Source organism: Morone saxatilis, unplaced genomic scaffold, assembly GCF_004916995.1.
Source record: "Morone saxatilis isolate NCDOM2014 unplaced genomic scaffold, NCSU_SB_2.0 Contig24, whole genome shotgun sequence".
NCBI classification, from domain to species: domain Eukaryota; kingdom Metazoa; phylum Chordata; class Actinopteri; family Moronidae; genus Morone; species Morone saxatilis.
In genome coordinates, this window is record NW_023339807.1 from 22,490,362 (window position 1) to 22,515,875 (window position 25,514).

At 41.2% G+C, this 25,514-nt stretch overlaps 1 protein-coding gene across 2 annotated transcripts in view; it reads right to left on the minus strand.

The window, feature by feature from the left end:
- LOC118336213 (raftlin-like) overlaps window positions 1-25,514 on the minus strand; it is a 99,995-nt gene that overhangs the window by 45,327 nt on the left and 29,154 nt on the right. For both annotated transcript variants that reach the window (XM_035672814.1, XM_035672813.1), the window contains exons 3-4: window positions 10,147-10,324; window positions 808-916 (exon numbers count right to left, since the gene is read on the minus strand). In XM_035672814.1, the coding sequence (XP_035528707.1) occupies window positions 808-916; window positions 10,147-10,324 (287 nt within the window). The remainder of the gene's footprint in view (window positions 1-807; window positions 917-10,146; window positions 10,325-25,514) is intronic.

Here is a 25,514-nt window from a genome sequence, read left to right on the forward strand (position 1 = left end):
AGATTGGGTGGAGGCCTGTCAAGACATGTTGATACTTTTTTTATACTATAACTACTGTTATTGATTATTGATCCCAATAACCAAGAGGATTACAGCATCTCACTTCCTGCTGCCCTGCCTAAATTTGACTCCATGTAATTCATAACAAAACTATTTATCAAAGTTTTTAGACGGCTATGTTGACACTCTGGCTTTGGCTTAAGCGGAAAACTGTCAGATGCTGAAGTTAATAATATTCTACAACAAGCACATTTCTTGTGTGTAGTAGTAGAAGCCTTTTAACATTGCTCACATTAGAGTAGTGGTAAGAAAAAGTTGTAAAGTAACCACTAATTCATACCTGACAGCACCTGAAATACACACACTTCAGCACCATCCCATGCTTTCTTTGTTATTTTTTAAAGTAGCAATTACTCCTCAAACATGGCGTGCTACATTGCCACCTGTGGTTCAAGCATTCAGTGACAAGCTGAAGTTGAAATCTTTCAGCTTGACAGCAGTGTGCTTGCAAGCAGGTTAAGCCATGTGGCTGATTCACAAAAATACAGTTGTAAACATACAAACATTGTGCTCTGTGACATGCTGAACAAAGTAAGAATTTGGTAGCAGACTGAGTTTAATTTTTTTTTGTATTAGGAAAATGTCTTCACGTGGTCTACGTCTGCTTTGGATCTCTGACTTAGTATCTAAAGACCACCACTATTTCTCTGCATTCTCCTCTCCCTATCTCTTCCTCCCTGCATCCCTCCTTCCAGCTGGTCACAAACTGACAAAACCTTCGACTTGGCATTTGTAAAGCAACCCTACCTTCTTGACGTAGCCCTGGATGAGCTCTGGGGTGGGCACCTGCTCAGCAGACAGACACTCTTCCAGCTGTAGTTTGTACGGTGGGCAGACTGACTGGCTCCATTCCGACCTGCAGGCACCCCAGTCGGGGAGAGAGGACAATGAGTTTCAGCCTTTCAGCCAGCCAGCCTGCTGGACAAATGCTCGCAATACACGAGGGTACCCATGCGTTCACTCACATGCAAACACACATTCACACATAGCCTAAATTTCTAAAATTACAGTCATAAAACATACACAAATAAGGTGCTATTCACAGACCCAGGCATCAAATCTATAATACAGAAAGAACCCCTTATCAACAAATAAGACTGTATCAAGAAGATTTGTTAATGTTATTGTTGCCCTGTGGGAGGCGGGATAAAAATACAATAAAACACTTAAGTGAGACAAAGATCCACATGGATGAAAGAAAACACATGGGGAGCAAAGAAAGCAGGAAATTCAATGCAAATCTCATCTTGCCACCCCATCACCTCCCCCCTCAGCCCTCCCCGCTGAGGCCATATCAGTATTTTGAGCTAGGAGAATCTATTTATATGGTGTTGTATTTTTCCTATTCTGTCCTCTGGAGGAAATCCCAGAGCTAGCCCTGAGGAGACTAATGCCCCAGCTTCCATCTCCCTGCTTCTCATCCTGTTGACAAGGGGAAGAAGCCCCGCACACCCTTTTCCTCAGTGTGCTACAGAGTCTGCGTGTATATACAGTAGGTGTGTGTGTTTGTGTGAGATGGCCGTGTGTGTGCACTCTGCAAGAGCTTTGGCTTTACACGGACACCTGATGTGTGGGAGGATAAAAGATGCATGCGTGCATGCTGGTGTGTGTATTAAAGGCTGTGCTTTCAGCTTCCCAGTTCAAGTAAAGACTCACTCTGACCACACTTACATGTGCCTGCCTGTGTGTGTGCGTGCGAGTGTTCCTAATGCTTTATCACAGTGATTTGTTTTGCCATGCCCCCCATTGGAGGGCAAATTGAGCAATTGCATGTATCGCCTGTGAACAACATTTTGGAAATTAGCAGCAAAAACAACAATTTAACAGAATATTTTTTGGGGGAAAATGCTTATTCGCTCTCTTGCAACTGACCAATAAATATTTCAGAGCATAACTCTGAATTTGTGTAACCTCTAGACAGAGGTCCCCTTCCCACTCTTAATGCTAAGTTAAGCTAAGATAACCAGCTGCTGGCTCGAGCTTCATATGTAGCATATAAAGTCAATCTTACACTTGGCAAGACAGTAAATAAAAAAATAACACACAATTCCTTTAATGTTTAAAACACTGAAAATAAATGTTAAAAAGATGTTAAAAAGTAACTATTCAAAATATTTAGCAAGCTTTCGCTCTATCTGACCTTCAACAGCGCATAAGTAAAAGAAATGGAAAAAATCTATGTGGAGACATTTAGTCCAGATGGGTCAACATCCAAAAACACTGGATTCTACACTTCCCATAATGCCATTCAATAGCCTTTTTCACCCTCCCTGGCCAGTAAACACCAAGTTTCCTAACTTTAAGCCCTCAGCTTGTCACACAGGCTCTTTATTGAAAATTTGTAGTCTCCAAGCCCAAGCTGAGATAGCTCCAGTAATTTTCTCAGACTCGACAAAGCTCCTTCCAGAGCTACTGAAGACATTAAACAGCTGTTTTCACAGGCTACTACTACCTGTGACTAGTAAATTCACTTTGACATGTAAAGTTGGAGTAGTACCCCCTCAAAGTTTGCTCAAGCTGCCAGAGCTTCTGTAGACAAAAGACACAAGCCTGTCCTACCGTATTAACAGGGAACCTGAGAGAACGATAAGCTTCTTTATATTTTCTTACAGTGTTTGCTTGATGAGACTCACCTGTTCTTCCCTATCAAAAAAATGCCTATATTTTACTTTGCATGTTATTATACTGTTTGAACAGACTGTTTTAACTGAGTTAAAGCACTCTTGGATTTTCCCACATGAATCAGAATCATGCAGTTTGAAAATCACTTTACATCCTGGCCTAAGACTTTCTGTTAGACTTCACAGCATATCAGATGACCCCTCATTTATATCATCCAACACCCCAAAAAAATAACAACAAAAAAAACTCAAAACATAGTCACCACAGTTCTACTCTATTGTCACTGACACCCGTCGCCATGCGTATATCGCTGTCGCAGCACACAGCAGAGCAGAAACTGGGCCGACTGACTTGTTAAGTACAAACTTCACACGCTCTGTGAAACATTCATTACCACGAGCTGAGAGCAGGCTCTCGTTTTCCGCAGCGTCATAACATTTAAAGGCACAAGGCAGAAGCCTGGTGACACTGTCAAAAAAGGTGGATGTATCCCCTGTTGGTGGTTGTGACATATAGCACAACCAACCAGCCTGGTTTTGCTCCAGGCACATCTTCAGGGAACAAAACAAAAAGAGAGAGAGATACAGACAGCATGGTTGTCTTTTCTTTTTGTATTATACTTGCACTATAAACCACATACAACGTGTTTTAACAATACTGTACTGAGAAGTCTGCAGGTGTAAGTTCAACCCCTTTTGTCATGACAACATAAATCCTTTTGGAGAAAAAAATTAAAAACCAGACAACCTATCAATACAAAAAAAAAAATTCAGTAATTCTGGGAGACTTTCAAAATCAAGGGCACATCACAAGCACTAGACTGTGATTTAATTTTGTGCTGTCAAACGTTTTGCACAGAGCAGGTGTCAGCTCTTTTTAAATGGTGAATACCTCATTTTGGAATAAAACTCTGGATGGAAGGAGACTTTTGCATGCAGAACGTCAGGGAGGAGGGAGAGAGGAGGGTGAGAACAACAATTCAAACAGTGCACTCAGTCCTGGAGGGAGGCCTCGGGTTAAAAATAGCAGCTGCATCACCTGCAGTCCATCTTCTCTGTGTGAAACGGTGACTTTTCATGCAGCGTGCAGCACCGGCTGTCAGCATCCGAGGTCTCGTGTGGTTAGACGGGTGTCAAATGCCTGCCTGCCTACCTGGAGCTCCCTCCTGGGTTAATACACCTGCTAAACCCCCCTTCCCCTCCCCTCTTGTCTGCCCACAGATGGGTCACATGCTTTCTTTCGCCATAGAACATCTTGTGTTGGACTAATCACTCCCACTGGAGCTGAACGTTCACATGGTAACTAATTGCGTATTACCTGTTAATGGCTTGCTTTGGGATTTGTTTTAGCAGTGTAGTGACTACATCATTTGTAAATGTGCGGTTTCCAATTACACTGTGTTCACTGAGGTATGAAAGAGATTGTGTTGACATATTATTGTTTTTCACTGGAAGTCAATCTATAAAAAAAATTCTAACACTAGTTTAGTCTTTGAAACCTGAAATTTTTTCAGATAATCTCCAAGCTCATTTGAACTGGATTTGTTGAAGAAATGTTCATTTAGTGGTCACCTTCTTCTTTTATTATATACTTGGCACCATTTGTGGCAACAAATGTTAATTCCTTTGGTATTTCTGTTAATTGAGATGGTGCTCTTTTCTTTGTATGATCAGCAATAGTCACTATCACTGCCGAAAGAAGGACTCCAGTCTTAAGCTATAAAAACAACAAAATTGTGAGCCAATCCCATCAAGTACATGTTGTTTCCCCGAATAAGACTCGGACCTGCTGGTGGCTTCAGAGAAAAAGTCAGAGGATCACAAAAGTAATTGAAATTATCCTTTAGGGACCTTGAATATCTACAGCAATTTTACAGGATTCCATCCAATAGTCACCAAGATATTCTAGTAAAAACCAAAAATGTCAACCTCATAGTGTTGCTAGAGGAAAAACCAGTAGGCTGCATCCTCTGGATACCATGCAGATCATAGCCATCCATCCAATTGTCGACATATTTCAGTCTGGACCAGAGTTGTGAACCAACCAATCGTCAGTATCATCCATAAAGAGATATTTTGGCTAAAACGCTTTTAAAGGTTAATTCAGACGTTCAATGTTCAAATTCATTTAAATGGTCAGCATTGTGAAAAATTAATATCTTGCAATGGACTTGCAAATTGCAATATAAAATATAATTTACTTGAACTTATAAAGTAAAGCAACAAAGTATGCATTTAGTGTTTTAAATTATTACTTAATTAGTGTTTCCTGTTGAAATTGCTTGAGAGGAGTCGAATTGCATTTTACTACAGTAAAAGCTTTTCGCATGCTTTTTCTTTTGCATCAGGAATCGCTCATACCTCCATCACCCACTGCTCATTTATTGGTGTGACGACACAGTAAGGGAACATCTGAACCCATGTTTAGCACTCTGTCACTGTGACGCTTTAATAACATAGCACACCTTTCCTAATGTCACATTTTCACAAATCCCCTCTAATGGTTTTTAGTCTATACCTCTTTATTTTGCCTCATCTCCATCTTACGCTCTCCACCCTTCTCCTACCTCTCAACCCATCTCTCTCTTTCAGTCCCTCGCTTTCTCTGCCTGAGCACACGGGAGCTCCTTGCAATTACCCAATAATGATGAATATATCCCATCAGACATTGCCTGCTGAACTGTAACCCTGTTCCATCGCAATCAAATTGAACAGTGGGAAATTTGACAGTTGACATTTAAAATTTTTCAAACGGTCCAATCCATTCTGTCTGCATTGCAGTTTTTTTCTTCTTTCCCGCAGTGGGTCGTAACTGGGGGTGGCCACTGTCAATGACAAATTACCATCTAAGGTTTCTAAAGTTATAACCCATTTAACCAGATATGTCAGTCAGGTGACAGTGTCTTAACATTTACAGATGACACAGCGCTGTATGTACACAAACCTCTGTGTAGTTCCTGACTGTGCATGGATTCCTGCAGCGTCACCCTCTCCATGGAAAGAGCCTCATTGGCTAAGCTTTTTAAACTGAGGCTAATACTGTAGAGACTTGACTGTGATTGTTTCGACATACTGTGCATGTTAAATAAAGATGCCTATACACCAGTGAGCTCCTCTACCTTGACTTTCGCTTTGTTTTCAGCGCAGTTGCAAAAAGCTGTATGTTTTGGAGCGAGGGATGAATGGCTGCTCAATGTCATGCCTCTCAGTCCCATTCACTGTAACCCCCACCAACCCCCTCCCAGTCTTCTTTTTCTTTTGATTTCTGACAGTGAAAGGGAACTGAGAGGAGATGCTCTGATTTTTGGTTTCTTTTCCTTCATTTTTCCCTGGTGGAGATTTTGATTCCCCTGGGCTGGTGCTGATGTGAGCAGCTGTCTCCACGGTTACAGACGCTGGAGATAAAGCCTGGGCCCCGCTTTCGGCCGGGGCCATCAAAGGATTGTAGACTCCTCTGCCCTTTTCACTCAATGTCTCTCTTTCTCCGTACTTTTTTTTTTATCCCATTCAGCCTTCCTTTGTCTTCCTCTCTCTACTTCTTCGCACTGCAACTTTGATTTTCTTTTCTTCCTCTGTTCCCCCTCATGGTGTCGTTTTCTCCAGAGCAAGGCAAGCATGTCTTTTCAAAAAAGCAGAGATGCAGTCCATTCAGCTGTAGTCTTTTCATACAGGATCAATATTTCTGTTGTCCAGTTTTGCAGCAGCGGACGGCTGAGCAGTGCTTGGTCTGGGCATGCCGAAAGTGAACCTGAGGTGTTCTACACAACAGCATGGGAGGTGATTACTAATGGACAGGAAAAGGCAGATAAGGTGCCATGAATTTCAACTATATGACCTTCCTAAATGTGGCAGACTGCCTTGTTCTCATTACACAATAGATGCGTTATAGTCACCTTTATAAATTTACAAAATAGGTGCAAAATGATAGGAATTATTATTAGTTATTACAGGGTTCCAAAAGTAAAAGTCACATTCTTTTTCCTGTACAATGATTTGTAACTGGTGGATCCAAGGCTTGGTTGGGTGTGATTCAGGTTAAATCAACAGTATAAAAGATGAACAACTGAGTTAGAAAATCTCTGGATCTTGGATAAAACGTCAAAGGTACAATTGTGTTCATAAAAATGTAAGGAGACAAGTCAACAACAACTCCCAAGTGTTTCAGTAAGAGAATCCAATCATTGAGGTTAAACCTCTGTTGCATGCGCCACTAATGCTGAGCTAAAAGATTACACTATGTACAGTAGAAACCTGATCAAACATTTAGCAGTTTAAATCACTTCACTTGTGGATTCTGAGTCAATTTTGGATTAATTCAGCAAATGTTGCACTGTGTTTTTTCCCAACAGTAATGACCAACAGTTCTGAATTTACTACTGCTCTGATTCACGCCTCTGAATGGCTTCTTCTCAAAAGCAGTGGCTGCTGAGACTCAGAGGTACCATTGAATGCCATCTGCTAAACCAAACTGATGAGGGACAAAATTTTTATAAATTTTAAACAGACGGACATAACATCAACCTATGGCATTGATAAATTCAGGAGAGATGCTGAGAAACATAGAAGATATCGAATATATAAGAACCTTCCTGCATATCGCCCTACGTTTCTGTAACCTCTGATTCAATAGCCTTTTTTCTCATTTAGGTATGAGGACTTGATGTAATGGAAACACAACTAATGAGGGATACTCTTTTAACATTTATCTTTTGAATTAAAAACTTCATCTTGAACTGAATGCAATCCTGATGGATGAAGATGCCTCGGATAACAAGACCTGGATCTGAGGAGTATACGGCAACAAGTTTTTAAAAGATTTTTTTTTTTCAGATAATTCAGTTTCTTCCTGTGGTTGTCAGGTGATTGACACTAAGCGAGGCATATCTTAACACCTTGCACTGCACCACTCTGGGAAAATTACAGTGAATAATGATAAAACAGAAAGTTTGACAAACCCAAATTAAGTTGTCATGTTTGCTGTGATGAATTATCTCACGCTGTGGAGGTTGTTTCTCACACTGTACAACAAGAAAAAGCTGTGGTTTCTTCTAAGGGGGGAAAAACAAACCCTGATATCTCCAACAAACACCAGCAAACAGCCATGTTAGACTGTTGGCAATAACTTGAAAACTTGTTTTTCCTCAGGACACAATTTCTGCACACTCTCACTGCACCTAAGAATTTAAATTATCATCAGCACACATTTGCACAAACCAATTAATTGCTTTGCTTCTAATTTATTACTTTTAGACTGTATTATTTTCACTGCTCTTATCTTTTGTTATGCTCTTGCTCATATTATTTTTTGTGTTTTATGTTGAATCCTTACATTTTCTGCTCCAACTTAGCTCTCCCATGAGGATCAACAAAGTTTCATCTTATTTAATCTTATCTTAAATTCATCTTTTCACCAAATTCCCTCCGGTCATCCTCCTTCTCCCTCCTGAATCGCATCTCTGATCCTCTATTCATTAATTTTTCTGAAAACAACAACAACAAAGTCCTTTCACAGTCTCTCTTTAGTATTTATTTTATGTCTTCCGTGTGGTTGGTAAATGATCAGTCTATGGTTGCAGCAAAACTATCAGGGCACAGCAGCTCGGATTATTACACTCCTTACTCTTGGTTGCTTGTAATATCGGGTATTGGTTTTCTGCAGTTATTGTACTGTCGCTGTGGGTGAGAGCGTTAGCTAAATGACTGAGATGTCAACGTAGATTAGTAGTAGTGGTGTCGTATTTATTCTTAACAGTAAAGAAATTACAAAAATTGTTTGTCTGTGTTCAGAAATGTGTTTTTAGCTGTGAGGCAAAGATGGTGGATTCTGCTCAAGAACAGCAGAGAGTAAGATTAATCCTGTACAATGTCACACACACACTCACTTAAAGCTACAATATGCGCAAGACGCAATGCAGAAAAACGCAACCAGAGTTAGTATGTGAAACAAAAAATAAAACAATCCATAGAAGAAGTGAAAGGTGCTGGATCTATAACCTCTTCGGACACATACTAACACTCACGTACAGCAGACACACACCCTCACACACATCTATGCCCTGCGGCCAGGGAACAGTGTTTTGGTAAACAGGCCTGGATGTTCGCTGGACTTCAGAGCCAGACAGAGCAACCACTGGGGCTTCAGCTGCTTGACTCCGCCTGTCTGCATGTCACTGCTGCCAGAGCAAAAAACAAAAGAACTTCTCATCATGTTTCATGACCCCTGTGCTGTCAGACCCATTCAAAACTGAGGAAGAATTCTTTCCCAAAAGCTAGCAGTTTCAGCAAAAGTGATTTTTTAAAAGGATTCAATCCCCCTACATGCCCTTCAACCACCCTCGGAGCCGCTCCATGGCATCCTTCCCTGACCGAACCCCGCCCCACCCCCCACAGTTCCCAGGATAGAGGGGATCGGGCACAGGGCTGGAGGGCAGATGTAGGGGGCGGCGGTGACTTTGGGCTATGCAGCCAGTTTTGGCCAGATCATTGAAAGAGCTGGAGATAGAGAATTGAGATTATTGCTGACTCACTTCCAAATACAGCTGCCCACATGACAGCTTGCTGAGCCACAAACAGATGTTGTGATGCTCTGGTTTAGATACAGAAGCAACACTGAAAGGTTGTGCAACTGATATGAAATGCAACATGAACCTTCAGTGTTTTTTAGCCATTTTGGAAATCTCTTTGCTCATATTTATCCCACATTACTGACATAAAAATCATTTCTGAAGCATAAAACAGTAGCTGTAAATTTGCATAATTATGATAAAAACCCTAATGTCACTTAGCAACTAGCCGGCATACCATTTTTGTACCATTTAACACATGAAAATAAAGTAAAACCTGATTCCCATCAAGTGTTTTTCTGTATAATGACACCAATTAAAGTAATCAACATTTTGTGACCATAATGGCTACACTTTTTTGTGATAACAAAGGTCTTATTCTCATGGGTGTAGCTAAGATGTCGGAGGCACCTCAAGGATAATTTCTTGAGGACCAGTCCCCCCGCCTTGGTTTAGTAAAATACATCTTACACTTTTAATAAGGGCCCTTTCTCTTTATCTACATATAAATATATGCGTTATTATTATTTTTCACTTTTTCTTTCTGAAAAATTTGTTTTTAGTATTAAAAAAACTGCAGTGTTCAGTGTCCTCTTGCAGGAGGAAATATAAAAATGTTTTGGGTCATCAGGGTAATGTTTTAGTACATGTCTGTAGAAGACAAAAACAATTATCCTTAAGTACCAGTATACATAGTTATACTGTGCATCTTCCTTCAGCAGAGAACTTGCCATTGTCGCTAACCTTTAATGACTAAACTGTCTGCAGAAACTGTAGGTGGATGTTTCCATTAGCTTTGTCTGCGTAGAAACTAATGTTTTGACCCTTTTCTCCTTTATGTATTCCCAGGGTCAGGTAATTATACATTTAATAGTCAAAAATCACTCTCATGTGGCTCTTACCCGTCGTTAAGTCGGACCAGTATGGCCCGGTAAAGCTGATGCTGAGGGCTGTTGGACTCAGGACCACAGGGGTGGATGAACGGGTGAACTGCTGCCAGGACAAAGCCCTGCTGGTAAAGCTCCTGCAGCTGGCCTGGCAGCTCCCGCACCGACGAGAGACGCAGCGTGGACGTCCCACCTGAGAGACACCAACAGGGAGAGAATGTGTGAGACAAAACAATTTGTATGTGGAATGACTGTAAAGGTCATCTTTTATTTGGACACATCTATAAGTGCTAATGGCTGTGCTGTTGAATTTGAATGAGTCTGGATTTCTGTTTATGAAATATAATTTGTCTGTAGTCCTGTCAGCCATGGTGGAAGTCACTGCTTGTGTCTATAATGCTCTTATTCTTCCCTTTATTCTTAACAAATCACTGCTGAGTAGCCAAAGCAATTAAAACAGAATATTTTTCTCAGAAAAAAGCTACATTTAGAATAACAAAGGTAAACACAATTTCCTGCCGTATGAATCACTTTCAACTGGCAATAGTGAAATTGACATTTACTGTCATGATATCACTTCCCCTGCCTGTTCACAACCATTCTCTAACACCTGCCTCTTCATGGACCTTTCCAGGCCTTATCATTCCCCACCTGTCCACCAGATGCCCACAGACTTTCCCACCATTTGCCAATCACCTGATCCTAATCCTCTGTGCGCACCTGACCCCCATTGCCTCGCTGACCCACATCTGTCCCTTGTTCAACGTTGTAGCCCCAAAATATATGATACAGGCTCCTGCCTTATTGCTGAATGTAGCCTCTATTGACAGTTAATTCTGTTCTACCAGTGTTGTGTTGTGTTCCCTGCTGCAAGAGATGTTAGTGAGAACAGTTTTGCACAGATTTAGTCGTACAGGGTATAACCGCAGGAAACATCTACTGCATTCAGTTTAAGATGACACTAAAGTAAACTTATGAAAGAAAACCACATGAGAAATATTTTCTACTGCAGCTCTTAGTATCTGAACTATTTCTGTCACATTATGCAAATGTTGGAAATGTATATCCTTTTTCACAGCAGTTAGCCTCCTTTTGATTTCCTCCATTTAATAAGTGTGTGGTCTTGTCTTGTAGAACAGATCTGGTACAGCCAGACCTACCTGACTTTACACATTCTTTAATAATTGTACCCAACAGCACAACAGAGATGAAGAGGCACCAAACGGTTAGACAAGAAGGAAAATTGCTTTCCAAAAAAAAAAAGAAACCACGTAAAGATTTGCAATTCAGATACCAACACTGATTTTAGAGTCATTCCCGGTTTGTTTTGGCAATTAGCATCACACTTTTCGCTCCATCCCCTCAATCTGGGAGTTAATAAGAGTGGATCAAAATCCAATCAGAGCTGATTGCTTAGGCTCTGTATCACAGCAGCTCTCTATATTCTGACACTTCCTTTGATTCCCTCTCAACTCAACTTGACTGTCCAAGGAGAGCGGACAGGGGCCTGACATTAATGAGCAGCAATCAGTGAGTGGCTGGTTGTTTAAAAAATAAAGTTAAGGATGGAGTTGCTGTGCAGAGCTGTTCCTCTGCATTATTTTCTCCTCATCCCCCCCAGCCCACCTCCCAGAGGGATGAAAACCTGCAGCATGCAGCCGCTGGTGACGACCTGATTCAGCGAGCAACCAGCTGTGTTACAAGCCACACACAGCTTCTGTCAGGCAACAGCAGCCAATCAGGATGTATGGTAATAAGTGGGGGAAGGGAGAGTGGTTCAGGTTCAGGAATGGGAGCAATTAGACGGAGGGCTTATAGTGGTAAGGAGAGGAGGGTGGACAAGAAAAATGGAGGAAGAAATGGCAGAGAGGTCAAAAAAGAGAGGGAAAGTTAGACAAACCGTGATCGAGATGGTGCTTGGCCCCAGATGCATGATGACTGGGATCCCAGCAGTACGCTGTATGAGGCGACATTTACTGTAGGCCAAACAGCTGGGGCGCGTGGGTGGGTGCCAAGACAAAGAGCTGGATGCAAAACGAGAGACCAGAGCGAGAGAGAGAGATAGAGAGGAGGTCTGGTTGTCTGTACGAGCTGTCACAAGATGTGGGAAATGCCACTCCGGCTAATTAGAGTCAATGAGACAGAACGAAAGGTTCAGATCCATGGGAAAAGTCAAAGTACAGAAGTACAATGGGAGGTCACAGGGAGGGCGAGTGTGGGTGGAGCTGACTGGCGAGACCATGCCAGAAGTGGTTTTTGTGTGTTTGGTCAAATAACAACATTATAGTCTATGGCAAGGCTGGAAAAAGCACTTTTAAGGTGCATTTGGATCTAGAATACTCAATATTTAAAACCCCCAAACTAGATATAATGCACTGTGTGTGTGCTATATCTGATTGTTTCTGGATGTTTCTTTGAAATCTGCAGAACCTGAATGTAACTGGTACTCCAACTCTTAATCTCTCACTGCAAATATGACTATAATTGTTCTGTATCAACAGACATAAATATAATTTTGAGTTGTATAAAATGGTCTGTGCTCATGTGATTCACAGTCAGTGTAGTTGTTTTTCCCACGATGCAGCACGAGGGCATCAGAGGTCAAATTCAGGTCAGTCATTCGTCCCACATTTGAACTCTGAACAGCACTCAAATTTGCGTGAATAAAGAGAGGTGAAAAATGTTTGCATTCAATCTAAAAGCACCATAACAACTTCAGTCATACTACATACATACTTGTACTAGTTTTATACTAGTTTTGGGCAGTTTCCAGACTTTTCCTTCAAATGCCTTTGAGCTGTTTAAAAAAGGAACCAGGTTGTATCTCTAATCTGTTTAATGTCTTTCCAATATCTGTAATTGATTACAACTGTAATTCTTTAGGAATGAGATTATTATAATCCTTTTGCACTCAATCTATCACTCCCCACATGTTACACCTCAACAAACCAGACAGACACATTTAACAAAAGCTCATATGTGTGACATTGTTCATCCATTTTGTGCAGGCTTTAACACAATGATGTGGAGTGCATTTAGCGTGCCTCACAACATCATCAGGAAGGCAAGGCAGGAATTTCTGGAACAAGCCTGCTAGCGCCAATCAGGAGGCTGCTCCTGTGATGTAGCTAGAGAGCTGATTTAGTTCGGATCCCAACTCTTCCTTCTGGGCACCAATCCAGAGGTTCATTGTGAAACCACGAAAGAAGCAGAAGAGGAAGAAGGGGAGAAAAAAATCATATGCTGTCCCCCCAGGGCATGTGAGTGCTTTGGCTAAAAATACTCAAAATTTCTCAATCACACTCTGTCCTACTGCGCCACAATGCAGGAGCTTTAGAAGTTAAAAGGCGTAGAGGAATTAACACAAAGAAATAGGCCGCCATCGCAAACGGGTGAAACGTATTCGTCTTTCCCCCCCTCTGCTCCTCCTCCCTCCCTTATTCCCCAGCCTCCACCGCTGGCTGCCTTTAGAAATGGAATTAATCCTTCTGTGATCTGTGATTTTGTTTTTTCCTTTCCTCCCCTCTTCATTTCGGTGCGACATGAACACCCTGTCCTTTCCCCAGAGGGATGCTATAGCGTGTGCACATGATTCACGAGGCAGTAGATATTAAGTAGAAAATGAAACCGTCTTTGCTTGCTCTCTGATCCCCTTAGTTGAGATGAGTAAATAAGGAATGGTTTCAATTAGGCAGTGGGAACACAGCCGCTGGCGACTTCTTAAGTTGGCTTTAATCGCTGTGTGAGCTGCTAATAATCTCATCCAGAGGCCTTTAAATACACAGGCTCTACATTTATTTATCAGGCCAAATTTTATTTATCATGCTGTCCCCAGAGCAAAGTGTTGCCCAGTGCTAAATCTCATGCTGTTGTAAGGATGTTTACTATGCTTACTATGCCTTAAAATCGTGTTATCCAAGGAGAATCTCTTTGTTTGCGTAGATGAGAGCGAATTATTGGCCGTATAACTGCTGTATGTAAGTGTCAGTGTTGATGTGTTATACTGCGAATAGTTAGGCCTTTGAAGGAGTCTGTGGTTGATCAGAGAGGCAATCGGGTAAACCTTACATGGAAAACTGGCAGCCAATTACTTCATCCCGTCGTTTTGTTTACCCTGGAAGTAAATTCTCGCACATATCAACAGAGAAGAGCCCTAAACTCACAGGAACAAATCGCTTTTTGACAAATAATGAGAAAAAGGGGCTTCTGGCTGACAACCAACAAATTGGTTTTCTGGAAAATTGTGTTAGCGCGGAGCCGTCAAACAGACACTGCCATTAAACACAGAGAAATGTATGTATGAATGTATGAAGAGGGAGTGATAGCTGTGTCTTCAGGCTAATGGAAAGATGCACGATCACTGTTGTTACTCACTGTGCATGTTGGATGACAGATCAATGGTCAGTGCTGTATGAGTATCAAGAGAGTTTTATATCACCCAAACATTACAGGTATTGACAAACACAAGTGCCATTTAAAGACATTTAAACAACACAACATCCAGAAATGACTTTTTCTTGTCCACTTGATTCTCTATTGATGATTGTTTACTGTCTTTTTTTATTTTAAATACACACATAATGTGTTTCTTTGTGGATTTATTTATTATTTATTTAGATTGAGGTTTAACTCTCATTCTTGCCCTTGGAAACAGAAAACAATCTCCCCGCAAGGTCCTTTTTAATAGCTGTTCTGAGGCATATGATGACCTTCATCCGCACATGGGGATGTTTCCAGGGTCAAGAGTAAACTTTGAATCTCAGCTTTTAAGCCAACGTGGACAAGAAGCTCTTGAAGGGCTCAGAAAGGAATATAAATATAAACATTTACAATAATTCCATGATAACTGAGCAAACTCCATCTGCTAAAGATGATCATGAGATATGATGAGAACAGCTACTAGATGGAGCTTGTTTTCTTAACGACGTTCAGATTGAACCATTTGATAACATTTGATGACAAAAGAAAAAGAGCATGACAAAGAATGATAACGTCATTCATTTGAAAAATGACACATAACACAATGAATTAAGAAGGGAATTATTTTTCTTCTTCAAATGCATGCTCTGAGGAAGGTTTCATAGACAGGTTGTGGTTGTGTGTGCGTTCAAAGAGAAGAAGGGAGGAAGAGTGTGTGTGTGTGTGAACAAGCCTTGCCTGGCGCTGCATTCAATTCAGAGTGAAGATGTAAACATGCAGTTTGAATATGCATGCATTAGAGAGTTCATCTAAGGAGCAGAATAAATAATAAACACCCACTCAATTTATTTCTCTGATGCTGACCTTCCGCACATGGCCACACATATTTAACTGACTCATCACTTGGAATTAGCAGCTGGCCTCATTTCACATGTCTCATATCTGGACAAAGTCCAAATATGATTTAATACACATAGAACGCAGGAGATGAAGACACTAATACAAGTGGAAGAAGAAGAAGAAGAAGAAGAAGAAGAAGGCAGGGGAGGAGATGAACAAGGGGAAGAGCTGAAGGAGGGGAACAAGGAGACACAGCGGAAGGAGTATGATTAGGAAAAGAAGTGGGAGAAAAAGTTGGAGAAGAGAAGGTCTAACATATCTGGATGATTTGTGCTGAAACAATCGAACATCTAACTAAGCAGCAACTGACACAAACACATGGATGACTCGTATTGATGAGTGAGACAAAAGCTTTGCTTACGACCACAAAATAATGGAAAACTTGGTCTATACAATCTTATTTACAAACTTTTTTATGTACAATCAAATACAATAAACAATTTATAGCAGAGTTGTTGCATGGAATTGCATTAGATTGTACAGGTGTACTTAATAAAATAGTATCATTTCAGTGTTTTGATGATTTTTGTGCCATTATCACAGTGGCAAGATCCTGGAAGTGACTAACTCTGTAACCCACTCACTGACTGACTGCATTTAAACGTTTTCAACAACTACCTGGTGTGCTTATTAATTTAAACCACCTCTGGAACCTAGGAAAAGCTTGTTCCTAAGGTGGTTTGAATAACATATCTTCTTCAGCCAGCATTCAGATCAAAACAGATGAAAGAGGTTGCGTTGGTGGGGGACATGTTGCTTCAGCTGCCAGTGAGATAAGATGGTGCAATAAAGGAAGTCCAGTTAGAAACAGATCGATTAGTCTGAATCCCTCTGCATTGGTACCCCTGCAAATTCAAATGAATGGCGTTTTTTAACTATCAGATAGCTATTTACTTGTGATTTGGTATAAATTAGTTTACCCAGCTTAGATGAAAATCTGGGTAGGTCCTGTGACTTCATTGTATGATCATGACTGCCAGTTGCTACTTTACACACACTGACACACTTCTGTGCAATGTAAAGATCATAGATACAGTTTGGAAAGACCTTTTCAACATCTGGCTATAATATGTCTCTGGTCGATAGCTAACTGGTCTAGGATGCAAGAAGTAAAGAGGCAAGATAAAGGCTGTACTACTGTAAAGCTGCCGGTTTGAATCCTGCAACCAGCTTGGAAAAAGCAAACATTTCAGTTTGCCTTCAAGCAGGGCATCACAACCCCAAACTGATCAAGTGAAGCTTTTGTATTAAAAAAACAGCACAGTAAGACACCATGTATGCTCAGTGAACTTTCCGTAGATAATTCTCACTTTCCCATGAATAATAAAAGAAAAAAGATCCCTCAACTTTGAATTGAAATCCTGCCTCTGACACTGACTCACTTCCCCTTTTCAACCCATCTGCCATGTAAGCACCTCTGAGCTGCAGCCTGCCGCATTTCCATCACTCAACACATTTAAAAATAAATGAGTAAATATGAAATTAATAAGCTGAAAGATTGGAGCGCCGAGGCTCTGCACACACACGTGCCATGCTCCGCCTCTGGGAGAAATGGTTCGACCGCATTTGCATGGGGGAGAAAATAGCCCGGCATATATTATCCACCCGCTGCAACTGATTTCTGATCCTGCTGCTCCTATCCACCACATCTCTTATTCGGTGATATTGCCTTGCCTCATCCTGATTAGAGAATTGTTTGTTTCTGCTAATAGTAATGGCTTAATTAGCAGCTGATGTGTTCATACTGGTGCAAAGCATCTTAGAGGACAGAGTGTTTTTAATTTCCTTCAGATGAAAAGAAGTTGAAGAAAAAGCTGCTGTGTCACTTGTGAAAGGAGGAATTTTTTTCTGGTGTGATACAATGTGACTCTCAGTACTGACAACCCACAAATTAAACAAGTAGATTCAGTCAGGTCCTGTTACTAAGAATAATTTTGAGATGCATCAGTGCTTTGCTTTACTTAAAGTGGCTATAATTAGTATTTCCATGTTAACAATTGATCACAGCACTACTTGTATGTGGAAGGGGCTCTTGGTGGATACCAAAACAGAGTTAAAAGAGAGTAAATATTTATTTGCTGCTGCTTGACTGCTAGTATGCAGTCAACTGTTGGCTAAAAAAGTTTGGCAAAACTTAAAAGGTGTCAGTCATATTGTCATATCAACACCTTACAAAGTTTCAACTTTGTTTCTAATATCTACCAGCTAGTAGCTAACTTTGTCTTTCAATCGGTAGGGCAGAGTGGGTGCGAAGAGAGTCAACCAACACAGTAAAGTTGATGCCATTAAACAATGAGCTGAAAGATGCTAAAAAAGAGCTATGGGGAACTGCTGAGTGCAGTGATAATTCCCTGTCACTGTTTGTCACAATAAACTTTTGATGTATACAATTACATTATTCTCTCTACTGCAGCAGCAATGCATATTTGTCACCTGTGTACGTTTGCACGTACATGTGCATCCTAATGCACCAATCCAAACAATACAGGGACTCGCTAATGAAAACACCAAAGACCCACGAGTCAAAAACCAGCACTTGGTGATGGATATTCATCGTCTTGATCTCCTACTAATTGTTTTCTTTTCTGCAATGCCACAATGTATATTCCCTGAGCAGAATTAGTGATACAACCCATCAGGAATAAACCTAATAAAAACCTGTGCACCTTCATAAAGTCTTGATAAAAGCAATGTAACATGAATATACTGTAATTGGCCTTTTGGAACTGAAGGCACCACCCCACTATTCTCTCTGTGAAGTAGTCATATCGTTATTCAGTGTCCAATTAAAATGGCCTTAGTCTCCTCAGGAGCCCTCCACTCCTGTGAGGACCACCTGCCGTACCCTCGCTCGGTCTCAGCAGTCCGCCTTGAGTCATTAGCCTTCATACAGGCTCAAAATGGAAATGCCAGTAACTCCTCTAACCTCCCCACTGCCAACTCCTTTATTTTTTCTCTCCTCTCCCTCAGCTCAGATTTCTCTCACCCCTTTGCCACAGGAGGGGGAAGTTCCTCTGCTTGGGTTCTTTGCATTTAGCCTATTTTTCTGCCTCTGCTCTCTGCGGGGAATCTACCCCTCTCTTCAACTCTCCTTCTCTCTCTGTCTTGCTTTTACCACTACTGTTTTCTGCTGCCCCCCCTCCCAAATACCCCTCCATCTATTCCCTACACTGTGTAGAGAAGAGCAAAATCTTTGAAGGGTCTCTTCTGCCCTTAACCTCTTTCTCTGCCTCTGCATGAGTGTCTATTTTCTATATTTTCCTGTCATCTCTTCCCCTCAGTGTCAAGCCAGCAGAGCAAGCCAGGACAAGGTATCAGTGGTGTGATGGTGACATGAAAAAAATGTGATTTCCAGTTGGTCAAACATTGGCTAGTATAAATAAAACCAACATTTACAGTATTTTTGTGTTGATTCCGTTCTTGCTGTTATTATTGTATAAGAGTCTCTTGTGCCATAAAGCAATCATGCATTTTGCCTGCAAAATACATCCCAACCTGTACACAGTGTAACAAGACTGTACAGTCATGCTAGCGGCTCTGTGAGGCTGTACTGTGTAAATGTCACCATGCTCACAATGACAATGATAACATGGTGTAGTTTAGCAGGTATAATGTTTAGCATGTTACCTTGTTTACAGATGCCAATTAGCATTAAACACAAAGTACAGCTGAGGCTAATGGGAATGTAAGTTTTATAGGTATTTGGTCATAAACAAAAGTAATGGCAAGGTGAATGGAGCTAGAGGGAAAAGTCAGGAGATCAAGTTAGGATACATCCCAATTTCAATGCAATCCATCCAATATTTGCTGATATTTGTAAGTCTGGACCAAAGTGTTGATCAACAGCTGCTAGCATGACTAAAATCCACAGTGTGGTAGCAATGTAACTAAAATGTTATGGAAAAATTGATCAAATCTGTCATTATGGTCTATGTTATTTTATTTATTTTTATTTATTTGTTATGTTTATTTTATAGCGATATGCATTGTGTTATAGTACACTGTATGGAAACTCCATCGAGTAACCATTTATAGGGAAAATAACTGAAGCTGGAAATAGCACTTGGGCGATACTGACAAATTCAGATATTGTGATATCTGATCTCAATATATAACAATGGGGGCATGATTGCTGTTGCAGGAAACACTATGCAATGTAATTATGTTGACCAAAAACAAGAGGAATGATTCAATGTTCATTTCGTTGAGGTAAAACACTCAAATAACCTCAGAGAATTGTGTCACTTAGCAGCCTTGAATAAATATATATTTTGATATTACAGTAACCAAATCCCATAAAATATTGAATCATAAATCATGATCTGATTTATTGCACAGCAAGTATAACAGCATTGGCCTGGTTATTTTCTCATCAAATGTGTCCTGCAAGATTAAATTCCACCCTAAAAATTAACAGTAGAGCTGTTGAAAAGCAATAAGAGGCAGACAGACTTTAGGTTTAGGTTAAAATTCTGTTATGGTGACGCCATGTTTTTAGTGATAATCATTGTAATTTCGCCGATTTAGTGTGGTATGAAAATGCAACAAGTCGCACTTCTAAAAGCACCTTACTGTCCTAGAACATACATGCTACTTTGTCATAAAGATTTATGTTACATTACATTGTTTAGATTACAAAGCGGAGTGGATTATTCTGCAGATAAAAACAGAGTTTAGGTAGGTTTACTGTCCATTACATCACTGCAGGGTGTGAGCAGTATCGACGCCTCCGTCTTTTCACCTCTCTGTGTGAGGAGCAGTCGGGGCACCCACTGTGTGGACTAATCTATGTCTCTCTGCCTATATCTCGGTCTGTCTCTCTTTCTCTCTCCATCTCTCTGAGGTCCAGGACGGCGTCATTAGCAGTCGGGGCTCAGAGTGCAGCTCGGTGGAGCCCTGGGGCCAAAGCTTTGTGCCTTAATTACCCACCTAATGAGTCACTGGGAAAGTCACTGGGTCTGCTTGTGCCTCCCTCCCTTTTCTCTCCTTCTCTCTCTCACGCACACACACACACACACACACACACACACACTTACTGTATTCACGTCATTCCTTTTGACTTCTATGCTTAATCACTCATTGGCATACACACACATTCAAACACTTGCACTTGCTACATCCACCTAATGACTGCAGTTGTACTCACTCACTCATTTATTCGCTCGCCTGCTCACTGTCTCCCTGATTTACACACACATATATTCACTCACTCACTCTGTTACTTGTTTGGTCCCTCAGACTTTATCCACACTAAGCCGCATAAATCTGACAAAGCTGTTTAGGTGAGAAAATGATATTTTATAAATAGCCTTTCCTTTGGCAAAGAACAAAACTGTGCATCACAGCCAACATATGGTAAGAAGCTAGACAGACACAGCTGGATGAACTTCTGTTCTATCACCTCTTGCTCTCTCTGTGATCACCTACAGTCTTTTGATTCAGCTAGTTCACAATGTAATTGTTCTCATGTACATATTTTTCAGAATTTCACAAAAAATTATGATTTATATGATACCTATTCACCAGGCAAACAGTAATACCTGTACTGCTGCTACTGATACGCCAATCAAATCACTATTTTTTAGTTAATGGTCAAGTGTGTGACATTTAAGAGGATATATTAGTAGAAATTAAAAATAATATTCATAGGTAATTTTTCATTTGTGTATAATTGCCTGAAAATAAGAATCCTTGTGGTTTCGTTACCTAATCCGTTTTTATCTACAGAGGGAGTGGGTTTTCTTTCACAGAGACCGCCATGTCAAATCCCCATGTTTCTACAGTAGCCCGGAATAGACAAACCAAACCAAACACAATGCAGAACCTGACTCTGACTGAGTTGACTTACATAATTGTTTTGCAAGAGCTCAGTTTTCCCCAAACATACTAAAATGCTAGTTGGGCGATTTCAGATTATATCCACTCTGCAGGCCATTCGCAACATTTTTGTGTGAGAAAAACACTGTTTTAGATCTAGTGCCAAAACTGGGAAAAGGTTTACCTAGCTTGCATAATGTCTACACAGGCTGCATACCGTAAGGAGCATGTTAGCAGAGCAGCAGCTTCAGTCCTTCATCAGCCTCAAGGCACTGTAATGATCGTCCGACACCGAGCTTCTGCCAGCACTTTGAGCCCAACGCACAGTTGATTTGAAGCGTAAAAACATACTTCAGATTGCGCGTACAAGCGTATAAAGCGAGTGGAACACCAGCCTTTCTAGACAGCTGGATTGATTAAAATGAAGCAAATCTGTGCCACCAGACAGCACTCACTCACTCAGGCCATGTTTAAACAGACACACTGCGTGAGAAAACACAGCCCCATCATTAATTTCAATGAAGCTGTTGCATTGGCACCAGTGGTGGTGCTGAAACTGAGAAAAATGCAGGGACATCACACCAAAAAAGTTTGCTCAACTGTTGCTGCAATACAATGTCATCCAACAAAACACTGCATTGCCAAGCAAATACAAAGTGCTCATTCCTGGTAGATTACTTTGTTGTCTGTAGTTTATTTACCTAGCAATCATTGCAACAGAGGATAAAACTGTAATAACTTTCCAGAGTTGTAAAATCATTCCTCTTAATATCATAAAACACTGCGCCTTCAAACTCGTGAATTTATTACTCCAACAGGCCTTCCTGGATCCTATTTCATTGTCTCACAGGTACCAGAAACAACATCGCTACCACCAATGCAGCTGTTTGCAATTTCTTTTTTAAATGCGGTGCTGTTTTTGGTCTAACATCCAGTTACTGTCAAAATGTATTCACTCAGTTTCTCTGACTGTCTTTGATTTGTTCCATCTTGTCTAATCACTCACTTCAGCTCAAATGTAGAGAAGAAATCAGTTATACAAAATCCACATGAACATATACTGTACATTTGAGAGCCGTTATTCAAATGAAATTATATTATTGAGCACAATTTTTTGCACACACACACACACACACAGACACACAGACCCAAGACACACACTCTCCCTGTGCCTTCACACCTCCTGCGCTCTCCCGCCTCACATTCTCACAGTAACAGTCAGACTGATGGGATCACACCTGCATGTAAAGCAGAACAGTCTGCTCCTGTTCACTTCCCAGATGCTGCGAGCGGACATGATGACACTTGCTGCGCTAATAATGTGGCTGAACTGCTGCCAGGGGTCGAGTCCCACAGCCACAAAGTGCTTTATTAAACAGGTTCAACCATAAATGTTACACTGAAAACAAACAGAAATTTCCGGGTGGTATTGATTTTCACAACATTCATATCAGTCTGCCATCAGTCTGCCATTATTTAAGAATTGGACACCTGCTTTAACAAAAGCATTGCCAGCATGAAAGTTAAGTTGTGAGTAGGAGTTTAGCTGCTTTCTTGTGACCTTTGCTTCTAAAGAACACACTTGTTTGAGAATCTAATTTCTACCATACTTTTCAAAGATTTACTCTGGTGACATAAATTAAAGTTTGTTTTTCTCCTACAGATGCCTACTTCTGCTGTTTGTGATGTTGAAAACTCACACATTAGCATTGGCAGCTTAAGAAATCTTGCCATTAGGGTAATGGGCACCAAAGGATGGGTTTAGAGTGGAAGAAAACATGAGGAAAATGGTAACAGGAAAACTGGTCGAGCATCTGCCCCGAGGCAAAAATTCAAAAAGCAAACTCGAGACCGGAGGAGCGAGGAAAATCTGGACACGGGAAGTGAATGAGACACGCTTTTTTGCTCCGTCAACAACTCCTGTTAAGATGCCCTTGAGCAAGGTGCTTAACGGCCCACTGCTCAGATGGAGCTGCTGACTGGCACCAGACTGTGGTTGTACTGGGCAGCTATCAGGTCTTAACGTCTGTAACTGAGTGAGTGTGAAGGGCGTTGCTGAATGAGAGCACACAGCAGAGCTTTTCTGAGTAAATAAAGATAAAAACAAATAGACTGGATGGCCGGCTAAATGCTAATGCAATTGCTTTCTGTTTGTCTAGACAGAACATTTAAGGCTGCCTAGGCAAATTTCTAAATACAAATGCATCTCTCAATCTGCGTCCAGACCTCCGGCGGAAGCTTTTACTGGAGATAGGGAGAAAAGCAAGCCAAATTCATCTACTGTTCCCCTTGCTAAATGACTGGAACACTGTATTTTGAAGGCGCACAGCTAAATGAACAGGCGCCGCAAGTCTTGATGGGGGAAAACTACCTGTAATTTGTTCAGCCAGTAAAAAGGTTTATATATAGTAAGAAAAAAAGGTCTGTATCTTTTCCCTCTGTTTCATTCTCTCTCTCCCTTTCTCTTAGGATTTGCCTCCATCACCAGTCTTCAGGCTGACAGGAGGCCTCCAGAGTGCGTTTTGTCCGCTCAACGCCACCTCCTCTGCTGACAGCCCTCAGTTGCCTGGAGACGCCGTTTGAGAGACAAGCTGTGGTAAATGAGCAGGTTGTTGATCAAAGCCCACGACGGCTGCACTGCTGCGCTTTCAACAGCGTGCCGCTCAGGAGACGCACACCACTCTGACTTCCTGTTCTCTGCTAACTACAAGTTGCGAGCTTTTTCCATACAGTACAAACCGTCACTTTAGCCTCCTGTCGAAAATCACATTTGAAGCGTTTTCTGCTGAGACGTGCCAGCTTGATTGGGGGGTTTTCTTCCATTAGCATTGCAAAAGAGTGCACATTTGAATTTTAAAATATGGGGTTCTGCGATGATTAAGTTCTCTGACAGGCTTGGGATGTTTTAGTTGCACGGTGGGTCTGCCATTAGATGCTTTGTGCTGTTGATTGTGGTGCATAATTTACTCTACACTCTGAAGACTGCAACCAAGGCAAACAACCAGTGTTATTATTGTTCAGGCAAAAAACTGACTTCAGTGTCTTAGTTTATGTGTGTTTTATAAATTCAGAAATATTTTCCTTACTTTTTTTTTTACTTTTCTACTGGAGACGGCTACAAATTATCATTTAAAGTGGTGGCTATTATGGCAGGTGTGCGTGTTGGCAGTAGTAGCAGTAGTGGCAGGAGTGGAAGTGTTAAGTATTCAGGTACTTTAGGAGCGAAGCCACATGTAGAACTCTTGCTTTCAGACAGCAAGCACATGTTCCACACAGCAATGTCTGAAATTTTGAATGGCAACAGAAGGACGCTGTTATATGCCACACTGGCTAAATTCAGTCCTACTAACGACATGCACCATACACCACAGGCTGCTGCTATACTGATCTAATCTTATCTAATCCAATCACATAGCCTAATATAGCAGGTCAGAGCTTAAAATAGGGGAAATTCAAACCTGCCGGCCGGCTGGGGCCTGTGTGGGGTTTGCACGTTCTACCTTTCTGAGTGCTCCGGCTTCCTCCCACAGTCCCATGACATGCAGCCTAGTGGTGACTCTAAGTGGCCCAAGGTGTGAATGTGGGCATAAATGGTTGTCCATCTCTCTGCATTAGCCCTGTGATTGACTGCCTCCTGTCCAGGGTGTACCCCGCCTCTCGCCCAATTTCAGCTGTGGCTATAGCCCCACCGTAACCGGGATAAGCAGATACAGCTAATGGGGGGATTGTTTTTCTTCATGGTGAACTGCAAGTTTAAAACAAGTTTAACCATCATCAACTCACAAACAGTGACAATATTCATGATAGTGGCAGATGACCTTTCTGTCACAGATGTAGGTATATGTGTTTTCAACCAGTAAAGCGGGTTTTTACTAATCAAAGATTCCCCGTCTATGGTTAGGCCTATGGTTGGGCCATATGCTGTTGCTAACTATTTTATATACCATTGGATAGTTTAATGTACTATATAATGCATTGTATTTTGCCTAATCTGCAAAGTAAGTAGTAAGTAACAGTTGAATGTGTGAACTAAATGTGCAGGGAAGTTGTGTAATCGTGTGCATATCAAGGTTTGCATGTAGAGTTAAAGTAAACACAGGGCAAGAGTCAGGCACGGAAAAACACGAAGCAATGCAGACTTAGACACACACACACACACACACACACACACTTACTTAGAAACACTCTTACACCCAGCCCGGAGCCCTTGACATTCCTCCAGTTCACCCATTGAAATGTCTGCAGTA